The following is a 16722-nucleotide window of genomic DNA, read 5'->3' on the forward strand; positions in this document are numbered from 1 at the left end:
AATTCAAGATTCAGAAAACTAGAACATAATTATCCTCCTAAAACTCCTTAATTCCTATTTACCACAAGATGGGGGTGTTAACAAATATGTAACATATGGAATAATATCCTCTAAATCATTTGAAAGACACTGGCATCTGGGATACAGTGACCAGTTACTTAAATAATTCTCAGCAGTACACAACTGAATCCTGTCACCTACCTCCCTCAATAAGGTAGAATATTTTACTGTCTTTGATAGGATATGTTGGACAATAAAAAGAGACACTACTCTACAAGCTGTTCAAGTTTGTTTATTTAAAGAAGGAAGATTTACACAGAACCCCTATTTATACCCACTATATAGTCTCTGTGGGAAAAGTAGACTAAAATCAATCAGAAACTAGTCTTGTTCTTTTAACACAGTTTGAGAGTTGTGTTAAGTTTTGTTTTCAAACATGAGGCTACATAGTAAATATGGTCTCATTCACAAATTCATATCCTTACTGACATTAGTTATGTGCATGATTCTGTCTGTGATAATTTCTATCATAATGTCCCATAGATAATGTCCCATAACTTATAGGCAATATTTACTTTATTTTTACATTGTTCTATATATTCATAAAAATTAACCACCTATAGTAATTCTCATAGCCATTAAGATCTGAGTTCTGCTCTGCTCTGTTTACATAATTTCTTCCTGCATAACTACTTTGCTCACACCCTGGACAGAGTTCCTTCCAAAGTCAATAAATGCTACGATTTCTATGAAACACGAATTCCCTGATGAGGAGTGAGCCTTCATTAAGAGCCTTGACACATTATATTTTGGGGGCTCCCATACAAATCCTCTGCTAGCAATTAAGATATGAAGAAGAGATGGCAGATTTGCAACACTATTTGAACTTGTAGAGTTTCTTCCATGCATGAATTTTTACACTGTATATGTATAATATACATATTAATCACCTTTTTCCATTTTACTTTCTCACTACTAAGAGTCTTTCAAGCTAAGAGTTAAATTATTACTAAAGGCCTTGCCACATTCTTTGAACTTCTAGAGTTTCAATTCCAGAATGAACTCGTTGATGTCGAATAAGGCTTGAGCTATTATTAAAGGCTTTACTACAGTCTTTGCATGTGTAGGGTTTCTCTCCAGTATGAATTCTTTGATGTTTAATTAGGGCAGAATGATTATTAAATGCTTTCTCACATTCCTTGCATTTATAAGGTTTTTCTCCAGTATGAACTCTCTGGTGTTGAGTGAAGGTTGAGTAAATGCTAAAAGCTTTGCCACATTCTTCACAGGTATACGGTTTCTCGCCAGTATGAATTCTCTGGTGCTTCCTCAGGTATGAAGAACAGATAAAGGCCTGGCCACACTCTGCACATTTATATGGTTTTTCACCAGTATGAATTCTTTGGTGTAGAATGAGACATGAAGATTTAGCAAAGGCTTTTCCACATTCTTTGCATGTGTAGGGTTTCTCTCCAGTATGAAGTCTCTGATGATACTTAAAATAAGAAGAACACCGAAAGGCCTTGCCACATTCTTTGCATTTGTATGGTTTCTCTCCAGTGTGAATCCTTTGGTGGACTAGAAGGCTTGATGAATTAACAAAGGCTTTGTCACAGTCTTTGCATGTGTACGGTTTCTCTCCAGTATGAAATCTCTGATGATTCCTAAGGTATGAAGATGACCTAAAGGTTTTGTCACATTCTTTGCATGGGTACGATTTTCCCCCGGTATGGAATCTCTGATGATACTTAAGATATGAAGAGCAGCTAAAGGTTTTGCCACATTCTTTGCATTCGTAGAGTTTCTCGATAGCATGAATCTTCTGATGCTTATGTAGGTATGAAGAACAGATGAACGTCTGGCCACACTCTGCACATTTATAAGGTTTCTCTCCACTGTGAATTCTTCCATGTTGGTTAAGGTGTGAAGAACAGTTAAAGGCTTTGCCACATTCTTTGCATTTGTAGGGTTTCTCTCCAGTGTGAATTCTCTGGTGCTGAGAAAGGGATGAGCGAAAAATAAAAGCCTTGCCACAGTCAGCACACTTGTAGGGTTTTTCTCCAGTATGGATCTTTTGGTGTCGAGAAAGGGCTGAGCAATTATAAAAGGATTTGCCACATTCTTCACACTTGTAGGGTTTCTCTCCACTATGAATTCTTTGGTGTTGAGTAAGAGCTGAGCAATTGTTAAAGGCTTTGCCACATTCCTCACATATGTAGCGTTTCTCCCCAGTATGAATTCTCCGGTGTTGGTTAAGGCTGGACGAACAATTAAAGGCTTTGTCACATTCTTTACATTTGTACGGTTTCTTTCCAGTGTGAATAATTCGGTGTTGTTTAAGATGTGAAGAACAGTTAAAGGCTTTGCCACATTCTTCACATTTGTAGGGTTTCTCTCCAGTGTGAATTCTCTGGTGTTGAGACAGGGATGTGGGAAAATTGAAGGTCTTGCCACAAGCTGCACATTTGTAGGGTCTTTCTCCAGTGTGAATTCTTTGGTGTCGCGTACGGGCCGAGCAATTATTAAAGGCTTTTCCACATTCTTCACACTTGTATGGTCTTTCTCCAGTATGAATTCTTTGGTGCTGTGTGAGAGCTGAAGAATTATTAAAAGCTTTCCCACATTCACATTTGTAGGGCTTCTCCCCAGTATGAATTCTATGGTGTTGGTTAAGGCTGGAAGAACACGTAAAAGCTTTGCCGCATTCTTTACATTTGTAGGGTTTCTCTCCAGTATGAATTCTGTGGTGCTTATAAAGTGTTGAGCGAACATTAAAGGCCTTGCCACATTCACCACATTTGTAGAGCTTTTCTCCAGGGTGAGCTTTATGGTGTTGAATAAGAAGTGAATTCCAAGGAATGGTCTTGCCATATTCCTTAAATTTACAAGGTTTTATTCCTGTTGAGTGAAGGTGGAAGTATCAGTAAAAGATTAACCTCATAGCTATAATTATAAAGCTTATCTTTCATATGAATCCTTACATCCATAGATGCAGTTCCAAATGCAATGTATTCTTATTAATGGGAAAATAAACATGATCCCATAACCGTATTCACTGCAGCAGAAGTCAAAAAAATATAATAAGTGAAACAATGCCAACTTCCACTGAAAAGAAATGGAACATTATTCAAAATTTCAGTACTCTCAAGCCAGTGAACTGGCTCTGTGGATAAAGGCGTTCCCAGGGACCTACATGGTGGAAACAGTGAACAGAATCCTGCAAGTTGTTTTCTGCCCTTCATAGGAACCAGAAGCCTTCAGTACACATACACACACACACACACACACACACACACACACACACCACATTTAAGATAAACAATAATGGAATATTTATGATAAGGAAATAATGAAATATGCCCACTACATAAGACAGATATTAACTGATACATGAAAATTCTAAAATGGAGAACTTCATAGAACACTTACTGGAATGGTGACTAGAGAAAAAATACAAAATTATTTTCCTATGTTTATTGTTTGAAAATTAAACTATGCATAACAATTTGAGTATTTTGAACAATGCCCCAAAAATTTAAGACAGCAATTTCATGCTATATTATTTTTCAATCTCTGCTAAAATAAACAAAAACTATCAGATAATTTTAAAATGTTCAAGTTTGCTGGGTGATGGTAGCACAGGCATTTAATCTCAGCACTCAGAAGGCAGAGACAGACAGATCTCTGTGAGTTTGAGGCCAGCCTGGTCTACAGAGGAAGTTCCAGGACAGGCTCCAAAGCCACAGAGAAACCCAATCTTGAAAAAAAAAAAAAAGATGTTCAAGTTTACCTTTAAATACAGAAGTTTCAGTAAAGGCAACATTTATCAATTGTTTATGAAATTATAACTTCTAGAAATACTCATTTAGCAGGATAAAACAACTATTAAGTAACCAATGAAGGACAAAGACACAAAGCATGAAATACAGAACTAGTATTTAATATTTGAAAACAGAACATCAATTTCATTTAGAACTAGTCATGACTTACAATTTATTATCTTACATTGTCCTAAAAACCCACTACTAAAAGCTGTCATCCAATCATAATGTAAGTTATATTTAAGAACATTATCAACAAATATAAGGGAGCTGATACAAAAGTAAAACACAGAAAATGCAATTGCAAATTCAGGAAAATTCTGAAAGATTATTGGTAAGCTACTAAAATTACTCAACTAGCTGAAACTTTTATTTAACTATTCTTTAACAATAAAAACTTGGGAGTCAGATATCAGGGTAAGAACCTGAATGATCAGAGAGGCAGCAGAAAAGAGGCTAGTGACCACCCCCTTGTTCCTCAATCAAAAAAGGGCCAAGATGCTCTCTCAGCCCCTCCCTACTAATTCCCGTGTCTCTATTTGTCCTCAGTCCTCCAAAACCTCTTTGGCTAATTTTGGTCAGCCAGACTCTGACCTGATTCAAAGTCAACTTTATTGGCAGTCTTGGGCGCATCAGAATGTAACCAAAATGTCTCACCTTTTGTGTACTGAGTCTTTCTCTGTCCTGCCACCTCCCAAATAATGACACAGAGACTTTTTATCTATTATGAAAGTGCAGCCTGTAGCTTGGGCTTGTTTCTACCTAGTTCTTATAACTTAAATTAAATTCAGCTCTCTATTATAACAATCACAGCAATGCATCTTCATAGAGTGTACAAATATTCTCCAATATCTACCTATGTATAACTTTTTGCTATCGCATACCCACAAAAACAATGCATTGTAAATCATAAATCATTGACAATCAACATATGGCAGATAAATTCACAGAAATACACTATAACAATTTATAAACTATAATAATTTACAAAGAAATCTGATGGGACAACTTTAATTACTAAGCATATAAATGTAATTAGAGAAATTTATTTGTGGTGATACTTTTCTATAAAGGCTTGACACAGAAGTTGCTAGAACTGTGTATAAGCTGCTGAGGCATAGAAAGCAATGACAAGGCTGTGATGGCCCAGACCCTCGCCTACAACAGGACAGACTTTTTTTTTTTTTGTCACTGGAAATGCACGCAGACATCACTTGAATGGAAGGACAGATATGAGGAAATAAAAGCATAAAAAACATCTGTTGGAAAATGTCCTCCTCTGAGAGATGTAAGGCCTCTAATCCATCCATCCACCTCTCAGTTCCTGCCCCTCTGCAGCATCTCTGGGTCTCTCGCTTATGTGCTCTGACCCTCTCATTCCCACATACCTGGGAGCACAGCGATGGGTGCTGATCCCTTCGCATTCCAGGGCTCTTGTCTTTGCTCGAGAAATGTGACCAAGTACGGCTTAGAGAAAGCCAGACCTGTTAGAAGGAAAGGCAAATGTGATGGTTGTATGTTTTTCTCTAGGACTGACATTTATATTGTATTTATTAAAAGAGGAAAACAGAATAAAACATGGTAGAAAATAATTTCTTTAGATGTTTCCTGATGGACATATTCAATACTTGAAGCTTTACCTCAAGAAAAAACAATAAAGCTTCTGGGTAAAATGTTTTCTTTTAAGATACATGCTTCTCACTGCATGTGTCTCAATTTCTAAAATTCCAAGTAGAAGGAAGGAGTCACCCTACCAAAATAACAAGGTTGAAAACACAGAACAGTAATTAACTTCATCAACTACACCTATGTACACCTAAGTCTTCCTGAAGAGCAGCAATCTGACTTTGTGAAAGAAATTTGGAGGCTTTCTCTCTCTAGTTAATGCAATAATTTGAGAAACATTACTATTATTTCTTCTTGAAAACCTTGGTAGAAATCTGAAATAAATCCATTTGGACATAGGCTTTTTGAAGTTGGGAGGTTTTTTAATTACTATCAATTTCATCATCTGTTGTAGATATACTTAAATTATTTATCTTATATTGCATTAATTTTGTTAGTTTATATGATCTTGATATCAGAAGCAGACAAAGGCACAAGAAAGAGGGGGGAGAAAGAAGGAAGAAAGGAAGGAAGGGAGGGAGGGAGGGAAGAAGGAGGGAGGGAGGGAGGGAGGGAGGGAGGAAGGGAGGGAGGAAAATGATAGCCCACTGATGAACATAGATGCAAAATGTCTCAATACTTACAAAAAAGACATCACAATAATCAGGACTTCATCCCTCATATGCAGGGACAGTTTAACATACATAAATCAATAAATGTAATTTACCACATAAACAAACTCAAAGACAGAAATTATACAATTATCCCAATAAATACTTGTTTTCAGAAAATTTGACTTTTTTATATAAAAGACCCAAAGGACTTCACCAGAAAAAAAGAATACAAATATCAACAAAAATTAGTGTTTTCCTATACAGCAAAAACAAAGAAATTCTCATTCACTAAACCTATACTCCCACCCAAAGAAAAAGAAAAGAAGATATGTTGGAATAAACCTAACCCACGAAATAAAAATCTTCTACAATGAAAATTTAACGCATTAAAGAATAGACTCTGAAGAAAAAATAAATAAAAAGAAACTGAAGAAAATACTGGAAGATGGAAAAACTCCTCATGCTTATGGATCGAAGAGACATGATATTCTGAAAACAACGATCCTAGTAAGAGCAATCTACACATCCCATGCAATTCCAATAAAAAAAAAGTGATCCCATTCTTCACAGAAAAAAAATTAAAATTTAGCCAATGTAATACTGAGTAAAATAAATACTGAATGAAATGTAATCATACCTGTATTCAAGACCTAATATGGAACCACAGTAATAGCAAGAGTATGTATTGGTACAAAAACAGACATAGGGGACGAAATAGACTAGCATACCCAGATATAACTTCATCAGACTACAGCCCAATAGATACTAGAGAAGCTTGCCAAAAATTCTCACTGAAAAGAAGGCCCTCCACTATGGTACAGGAAATATTGGCTATCTATGTGTATAAGAACTAAACTAAATAAAATCAACTCCAAAATGAACTGAGGGTTTCAATGAGAGACCAGAAACTCTGAAAGTGCTTGAGGAAAAAATAGTGTAGTTCAACGCAGGAATAAATACGGTCTTTCTGAAGAGGAAAGGTCACTGAAGAAGTAAGGTCAACAATTGAAGAACTGGACCTCCATTGATGAAAAAACCTTCTGAAAGCAAAGGAAACTGTCCCTTGAGTGAAAAGGCAGCTTAAGGAATGGGAGCCCTGGAAGCTGTGATACTGCTGTGGAATCTTTACACTGTGAGAAGGTGTGTCCCTGTGACTGCTTTAATAAAGAACTAATGGTCATTAGTAGGTAGGAAGAGGGGACTTCTGGCGACAGAGAGAGTTCTGGGAAGAAGAAAGGTGGAGACACCAGGAGACACAGAGTAAGCAGGATGGGCAGTACAGATGAGGCAATAAAGCCACGAGGCAGAAAGTAAATGAATAGAAATGGGTTAATTAAGTTATAAGAGCTAGTTAGAAACAAGCATGAGTTATCGGTCAAGCTTTCATATTTAATAAGAAATCTCTATGTCCTTATTGAGGAGCTGACTGTCCCTACCAAAACATCTGCCTACATAGTATCCACCTCCTGAGCAAGATGTGTCCAGTGGCAGAAATGGGGCACGACAATTATGTGTAAGTAGTCACTTGTGCCTGGTACTGTAAAACTGTTTTACTATATGCACACAAAGTCCAACTGACTTCTAAATATTTGTGTTTATACGCATACATTAGTGCTGCCCTCGATGTTAATCAGAGCAGTTGTAGCCTGCAGTTGGTAGTAGCTGATGCAGAGACTCACAACTGGCCAAAGCACTGCTATGAACAGCTAACCGCTGGGTTTTCAACACTACGTGGGCATCTGCAGCAATCCTTCTAAGGCTCAGGAAATTTCATGGGAGGGACGCTGGAAAAATAAAGAGTTAAGGGAATTGGAAAGAGAACTATTGAGAACTGAATTCTAGACAATACATGGCTGTTGTACACATAAATTCAAAGCAGGGATAGTAACTTGCACAAGACCTTCATCAGACAGCATGCATCAACAGGGCTCAGAGGATAAGGGTGGGTATAGTCAATGTATACTACATGCATGCGTAAAATTGTGAAATAACTGTGATCATGCAAAATACGAAACTCATTGTTGGAAAGAAAAATTCCCATGAGCTATTCTACAAATGGAGGAAGTCACATGTCTACAGAGAATTAGGAATTCACTCTGGACGTGATCCTCACCCAGGAACACAAGGTTGCTGTAATTCTCCAGCATCACATCCCTGTAGAGAGTCCACTGAGCAGGGTCCAGACATTCACACTCCTCTGCAGAGAAATCAATGGCCACATCCTTGAAGGAGAGCAGTCCCTGAAATGAAAATAAATTAACAGTGTATGTTAATTTAGTTAAGTAGTATAATTGGGAGTTTAATATCAATACATAAATAAAAGGTGACTGGAAACGTATATTTTTTAATTAAAGAGTTAGAACTCCAAATGGGCTTCTTGTTTTATTGTTTTTTCCCAACCTCTTCACAGTGAGGTCACTGACTGAGAAACTAAATGGTCCAACATGCCTATGTGGAGAAAGGAGAGTCTGAAGACCTTATGGATCACAGATCTTTCCAATCACAAATCCAACCGAGAAGAGAGAATCCCAAACATTTCTCTATCAAAAACCCTGAGTAATTCAATAACTGCCCATCTGAGGTAACAAAGCAGCAATGGGTCAAAACATCCAGGATACCAGCTCCCTGGCCACAGCTGGGCCTTATGGGGGCATTTTCTCAATGGAGGTCCTTCGGTAACCCTTGAGTTCCCCCAAAATGAGCTTGAGAGCCCCCAAAATGCTGTGTAAGGCTATTGTAAAGATACTCCTTTGGGAAGTCCACCCCATGCTTATTCCTTCCCTGACAGCCGAACTCTGTTTTTAATAAATTCCCACTCCGCTTCCAGAAATTCTTTTCCACAGCAAAATCAAAGGATCAACTTTGAGTGGAGGTCCCCAACAGTTAATCAGGTGGCTGGCAGCAGTTTTTGGTTGTGCTACCCACCACTGCTTGGGTGAAACAAGTTCTATTTTTTATCACTAAGAAGAATTACCATAAATACTTCTGGACATCAGTGAATACTGTTAGCAGAAGACAATCAGCACTTACGCTTAACTACTAACACAGTCAAAATATAAGCAATATTTTCTTATTATATATTTCTGACCTTAACACTTCACTTCATGCTTTTATGCCTATTAGATAACTTTCTTCTCCATAATTAGTATTAGTCTCTGATTCCAAGGGAACTTTAGAAATACAACAGTAAAGACACCAACAAAACACACACACTATAAATCTAACTTGGCACCATAACTTGAACAATGATGTTGAGCGATGATGGAATATTTCGGATTTAATATCAACAACAAAAATGCTAAGCACCTCTCACTCACAATTACTTATACATTCGCTGGGCAGTGGTGGTGCACGCCTTTAATCCCAGCACTCGGGAGGCAGAGAGAGGCAGGTGGATCTCTGTGAGTTTGAGGCCAGCTGGGGCTACAAGAGCTAGTTCCAGAACAGGCTCCAAAGCTACAGAGAAATCTTGTCTCAAAAACCCAAAATAATAATAATAATAATAATAATAATAACTTATAAATTCACACACACAACCCTCCAAATTTCCTGCTTACATCCCAGGGGAATTTTGCCACTTCCTAAACTAATTAGAGAAGCAATTAGGTCCTGTCTTAACAATAAGTTATGTTTTAAGGATAAGTCACAAAGAAAGAACAAAATGACAGCTGACCATCTTTACAGGGCACAGAGGAGTAAAATACAGGACAGGAAAGTGAGCAAGGTGCCCCACACCTGTAATGCCAGCACACAGGAGTCAGGAGAAATAGAAGTTAAAGTCAATGTCAGTTACATAGCAAGTTTGAGGACAACCTGAACTACACAAGTATCTGTCTCAAAAACCCAAAACAAAACATAAAAAGATAAGTCAGTCAAAATTGTAAAAGGGGAAGGAGAGGGGCTCACAGGCCCCAGCCCTAGTTGAGGAGCTGCTGGAGTTGACGGCCACCATAAGAGAGATTCTCATTTTTTCCTTGGAGGTGTGGTCAGTGAGTGCCCATGATCTAGAGGATGTCCCCACACTCATGCACACTAGAGCAACACTAAGTGAACTCAGTGGGCTTAAAAAATAAGCAAAAACGGGGCTGGAGAGATGGCTCAGCGGTTAAGAGCATTGCATGCTCTTCCAAAGGACCTGAGTTCGATTCCCAGCAACCACATGGTGGCTCACAACCATCTGTAATGGGGTCTGGTGCCCTCTTCTAGCCTGTAGGTATATATGCAAACAGAATACTGTATCCATAATAAATAAATAAATATTTAAAAAAAAAATAAGCAAAAACCACCAGGACAAGAAACTGGGGCAGGAATATTTTGGTAGATGCCTTGAACTGTTGGAGCGGGGGTAGATTTAACCAAATGCATTGAATACATATATGAAATTCACAGATTAAATAAATATTATTTTTAAAAAGACTTGAACACAATAGATTACATAATATTGGATATAATGGATTTCCAACCAGTCAATAGGATTCAGGATTGTAGATCAACCTAATATCTCAACTGAATTGAAACAGTCTGGAAAGTAACAGAGCCTCATCAGTAACTGAAGTCATTGTGACCAGGACTGTGTGAAGGAAACCTAAGTGAAACAGGAAAACTGGGAGCAAGCAGAGAAGTGGAATGGGGGCTGGGAAGAGTGGATGCAGAAGCATATCCAAAGGGAAAAGGAAAGCCACCATCTGTGCTGGGACATCATCAGAAGCGTAAGTGGCTGGGATGCTGAGGGAACATAGAAAGTCCCAGCAATGTGGCAATGGGGTCAAAACGATAAAGTGAACAGCATGAAAGATCAGATGGGAAAAACCAGACCCAACTACAGACATTCTGCATGAAATCTCCTTTACTGCTTTCTTCTGTAGTTTGAGACAAGGCCTCTGAATGCTGCCTGGGCAGGCCTGGAACTCACTACATAGCGCTGGGTGATGTCAAATTCATGGGAACCCTCTGGCCTCACTTTCCCAGATGACTGGATTATAGGCATAACTCTGAGTAGACCTGGGCAAATCTGTGCCTGTGCCTAAGTTTTTAACAAAACATTTCAAAGTATGAAAAGTAGAAACAAAGATATAATGTAAGAATATGATATAGAAAATATTCTATAGCTATGCAAGGTTTGTACCTTAAGCTAATTCCACAAGAGCACAGAGCCATAAGGTTAAAATCCAGTCACAGTTTTATTTTTTTTTTCCAGTCACAGTTTTATAAAGTAAAAGGTCAATGCTGCCAAGTCAGTGGGCTCCAGCATGTCATAGTACGCCTGTGGCGGAGTTTCCAGATGGCACTAATCGAGGTGGAAGACCCAGTGGAAATGAAGAGAGCACCTTCCCTCGGGCTGGGGTCCCACGGGCTGGGGTCCCACAAGGTGGGGTCCCTTGGGCTGGGGTCCCACGGGCTGGGGTCCCTCGGGCTGGGGTCCCACGGGCTGGGGTCCCTCGGGCTGGGGTCCCACGGGCTTGGGGTCCCTAGGGCTGGGGTCCCACGGGCTGGGATCCCTCGGGCTGGGGTCCCATGGGCTGGGGTCCCAGGCTCAGCTGAGAAAGCAAGAGCAACAGCGTCCATCTCTCTTTGGTTCCTGACTGCAGATACAATGTGAGCGGCTGTCTCACTTCCGTACCACCATGACTTTCCTACCAGGATGGACTAGACCCCAAACTTTAAGGAAATATAAGCAAAAGTGATTCCTTTCTTACTGAAATTGCTTTTGTGAGGTAGTCTGTCACAGCCACCAGAAAAGTGATTCAAAGGGTAGTAGTTATTTATATAATTGCTAAAGCTAATATTTTTCAAATAAATTTTGAATGGCCATGATGTGCGTGTGTGTGTCTGTATGTGTATGTGTCTGTGTGTGTATGTATCTGTATGTGTGTTTAAAACAATAATTATGAAGACGTATAGATTTAAGAGAAAGTGGAGGAAACAGTAGAAATTGGAGGGGAGAAGAAGAAATAGAAATAATGTAAATACAGTAATCACGTATGGAATCCTAAAAGAATTTTTAATTAGAATAATAGATAGGAACTAATATCCTGTTTTAATTTCACTTCCAGTTGATGCGATAAAATACCCCCCCCCCCAAAAAATCGTACAGGTAAAAAGCTCAGAGTTTTGGCCTAGAATCCATCACTGCCAAGATGTCAAGGCACTAATAACTTGAAGCAGCTAGTCACATCAGTAGAAGAATAGAGACAGAAAAAACGTACACACGCTTCCTTCTTCAGTTATACAGTCCAGGACCCAAAGTCAGGGAATGGTGAGGTTCACCGTAGGGCGGCGTCACTCCACACCAATTAATTAATCAAGGCAATCCCCAAGGGTAACCTGATCTAGACAACTTATCATTGAGAATCTTTTCCCTGTGAAGCTAGATTGTGTCAGGTTCACAAAACGAACCAACTATCACACCATTCAATAGCCCCCAGGGAAAACTCTTAGCAGGCTATGAGCACAGGAGGGCCCAGAGATTCCACTCACTCCACATACGCCAAGAACTTCACAAGAAAAGCAGCCATCAAGACGGTGTTTGTTAGAAATGGCAAGCTCCTCAGGGCCAAACTGTCATCAGATGCACCCTGCCGGGGCGTCTGTCACTTTTCTCCACTCCTGGGCAACCGAGTCAGCTCCCTGTCCCAGAAGTGCAGGGCAGACTAAGGCAGCCGCATCCTAACTGACGCCCCCAGCACCATCCCTACGACACTTTATCCCCAGAGCTAACCTGCACCCTGGGGCAATGGCCCAGCCTAGGTGGGCACAGCACCTCCCACTCAGCTCTTCCCTCCTCCCACCAACGCCGGGAGTGCTCCCTCCGACCCGGACCCGCCCACCCTGCACCGTCCCTCCGGTTGCGCTACATCCTGGACCAACCTCCATTGTCAGAGATGCTACCAGAGCGGCAACAGGGCCCGTGACACTGGACCAACTTTGGAGAAGCCGGCCAAGAGCCGGGGACGCACAGGCGCAAAAGAAACGCGGAAGCGCCCTCTCCAGAGTCCCTGTTTGTGACGTCGCCGCGGGCGAGACTACATTTCCCACAATTGAGTGCGAGTGAGTTTCCGGAAGCACGGAAAGGTGATTTGTGAAGTTTCTGGCTTAGTGTGGTCTGTTTGACAAAGGGGTAGGTAGAAACAAGCATCGTCTGCACGTGGACAGCTACAGGGAGTCAGGCTGCCGCTTTTAAAATCTCGGGTTCTCAAAATGAGCTGTTTGAATGTGAGTCGAACCTTTGACGGCAGTGACTATTAGGGTTACTGCTTACTTTGGTCTGTATGTTGTGATTTAAAACTCGCCTGCTACAGAATGTTTTAAACGTTGACCATTCTTCCCAGGTTCTGTATACAGAAGCTCAGAGGCACATTTCGGGAGATCAAGTCTTTCAGTAATGATGGCCATTCGCAGTGGGGAAGCTGGAAAATGGAGGCCATCCAGCAAGAACAAAGGGAATTTCTTTTTGAGTAAAGTTCAGAGGAGAATCCCCTACAGTTTATCAGATTAATAGAAGCTCTAGACCTGATTTAAGCGTGTAATTTGGGAAGTCGGTTCTATCACACTGCCCTACCCAAGTGCTATTGCATAAGTGTTTAGCAATTGAAATGTAGTAGATAGATACAAGGCTGAGCCCCAGTTCAGGGCATCTGGCATCTGAATAGAAGTGTTGAGATCAGTCTGTGCCCTTCTCAACGTTATTCCATGTTGTTTAAAAGGTTTTTCAGGCTATGCCTTTCCCTGAGAGAATTCATCTTTAGGGCGGAGGATAATGCGCCGTGACATCTGTCTGGTAAGATTTCCTGCCACATTAGGCTTGATCTAGTTTGTTCAATTCCAGTATTTTTCCTGGCCCTGACACTGCTCTTCAGAGAGTGTTCTGAAAATCGAGGATCTGCTTTGAACTTCTCTCACTACCCCCAACTCAGAATGGAGAAGCAATTATACCCTGAATACAAAAGGCTTCAGAATTGTTCCTGGGAATACAAAATGAACTAGATGTTGATCTAGGCCACTCTCTTCCTAGGGCAGGATGATGATGAATAGGCAGGCTGCCATGGTCATATAGGAGGGACCATTCCATTTCTACCAGGGTTTGGGCCACAGATGTTGAATATCCTGCCCAGAATCCCCAGTGGAATAATAACCTCAAGACCCATCGGGAATATATGAGTGATGTGGGGATCTTCTTAGCAGAGGAATCAGGAATCAAACACCAGAATCCAAACTATGAATAAGGTCTTTAATATTCAACAGAGGAAGAAGGAAGAGCTGACCAAATTCTTGAAAAGGTTAAAAGATCAAATGACAAAATTGAACATGGAAAACTCCCTAAGTGAAGAACTGTAAAAATATTTCATGACTTGTAGCTCTTTCGACACCTCTGAAAAGCAGCAAAAATTGAAAACTAGATAGACAAAGCAATGGCGGAATTACTTGAGAAATTCAGAAAGTGGTTGTAAGAAGAGATGGAGAAACTCCAATGGCAGTGGTCACAGAAATAGAAAAGGCCACAACTTAGAAATTCACAAGGAAGCACAAAAGACTCTAAATAAATAAAGCAATATCTGCTATAAAAAGCATTGTTGGAAGTAACGCAGTGTCCAACCTCAATGTAGATTATACAGCCACAGTAAAAACTGAAAGCCATATCACTAAACAGACTGGAATAAAATATACCATCTAGGTCTGGACAGTGGAGGCGCACACCTTTAATCCCAGCACTCGGGAGGCAGAGGCAGGTGGATCTGTGTGTGAGGCCAGCCTGGTCTACAGAGGACAGCCAGAACTACATAAACCGTGGCTCATAAAAAACTAAACACACACACACACAGGGGGAGGGGGTATGTGTTGTGTGATCAAGAAACAAACCAAATGGTTACAGCCCCAGTTTTGACAAAAGTAGCAAAAATATATACTGAAGGAAATACTACTTTTAAAAATTTATTTATTCTTCCTGCATGTATGCCTGCACACTAGAAGAGGACATCAGATCTCACTACAGATGGTTGTGAGCCACCCTGTGGATTGTTGGAAGTTGAACTCAGGACCTCTGGAAGAGCTGCCAGTACTATTAATCACTGAGCCATCTTCCCAGGCCCCAAATACCTTTTTAAATAAATGATGTGGAAAACCTGGATTCCATATATAGGAGAATACAAGTAGATCCACATCTCTTACCCTGCTGCGAAAAATCAAAGGTCAAAGATTTTAAATTTCTAAGTTACCAGATAGGTAAGCAGATTCCAGCAACATAAGACATTATCACTGGAACCGACAAATGGGATCACATGAAACTAAGAAGCTTCTGCCAAGCAATGGAAACAACAGTAGAAACACCGGAGAGAGTAAGAGGTGAAAGAGTGGGAACAATTGTTGGCCCACTGTATCAGACAGAAGTTTAATATCGAGGGTGTTATGAAGTACTACAAAAGAATTCATAAGAAAAAGCAAATCACTAATCTTAAAAAGTGGGCAAACGTTCTGAAAAGACCATTCTTCAAATGTGCAATGCAAACAGATAATATGTGAAAAGGTGTTCATGGTCTGAGTATTTGGAAATTCGAACTGGGTGCTTGCATAAAAGCAAGTCTGGTTTTACACATTGGAAATCCCAGCATCTGGGTACTTGAAATAGGACCATCAGAGGTCTGAAGTCATCCTTAGGTACACGGCAAGTTTGAAACAAGTTTGGTATATGTGGTACTTCACTCAGAAAGAAAGCAATGGAAACTGAAAACACCGAAGTGTATGCTTTAAGCCAAACTCTGCAGTAAAGAATGCTACAAAGGCAGTGCTCCTTCACACAAAGAAAAACACCGTCAGTGGAGGCTTCTCAAAAAATGAGGACCAGGGAAGAGAGAAAAGAATATGTGATTTGGGGCTTCTAGAGAGGCTTCACTCATGAGTTTTTCCCTACTGATTACCTGATAGAAATAGCTGAAATCTATGCAGTGTGTAGTAGGAGTATGTGCATTCAAATTGTTCTAGAATTCGATGATGAATGTTTGTCCGAAATGAATCCCTCAATGGTTAATTCAGATGATAGTGTTGTCAAACGACATATCAAAACTACTCAAATAATTTGGTTCAAAATTGGACATATATAGGAATTATTTCTCCAAATGAGACATACTAATATATAATTTATATGGGAAGCACTCAATATCACTATGGGATACTGACAGCTCATAACTTGCGATCCATAACACGGTAGCCTGAAGGACCCCAGCTATTCTTACCATCAAAATCATAAATGATTGAGGCGCTAAATCTGCAAATTCCATTTATTACACAATTGACAAATATATCAAAACCATATTCTACAGCATACACAACTATGGCTACTTTGGGTCAATTAGGAACGAGCACTGAAAATGAAGGATGCCGTGAGTACCTGAAAAATACCCTTACAATAGAGAAAATGAGAGTACACATCAGAAATGGAAATCTCCGGTTAGATGAAGTTGAGTGGGGAGAAGAGAAAATAAGCAAGAGTCGTAGTGGTGGTGATAAAGGACAATGGCTGTGTTGAGCATGTAGCTGGGAGTTAAAGAAGGAGACACTGGGAAACGGGACGTGCTCTCCAGAAGCTCAGTGCGCGCTCCGAAGAGACAGCACAACTGCTTTCATACCATCAGTTTTCCTTTTCAAAAAACCAAGAATCCCATGCTGAGTTCTCTGCTTGCTAGGGAAGA

The 16722-nt window shown here is 40.1% G+C and overlaps 1 protein-coding gene across 1 annotated transcript; it reads right to left on the reverse strand.

Annotated features, from left to right (window-relative positions):
• Positions 1-276: 276 nt before the first annotated feature.
• Positions 277-12983, reverse strand: LOC121433660 (zinc finger protein 420-like). Its single transcript, XM_041632153.1, has 4 exons — positions 12908-12983; positions 8154-8280; positions 5210-5305; positions 277-2898 (listed from the first exon to the last, which is right to left on the reverse strand). The coding sequence occupies exons 1-4, from the start codon at positions 12911-12913 to the stop codon at positions 1010-1012; spliced, it is 2118 nt and encodes a 705-aa protein (XP_041488087.1). The 5' UTR covers positions 12914-12983; the 3' UTR covers positions 277-1009.
• Positions 12984-16722: the final 3739 nt, after the last annotated feature.

This window comes from Microtus oregoni, unplaced genomic scaffold (genome assembly GCF_018167655.1).
Source record: "Microtus oregoni isolate MIOR12 unplaced genomic scaffold, Mior012 000040F_ref0000088, whole genome shotgun sequence".
NCBI classification, from domain to species: Eukaryota; Metazoa; Chordata; class Mammalia; order Rodentia; family Cricetidae; genus Microtus; species Microtus oregoni.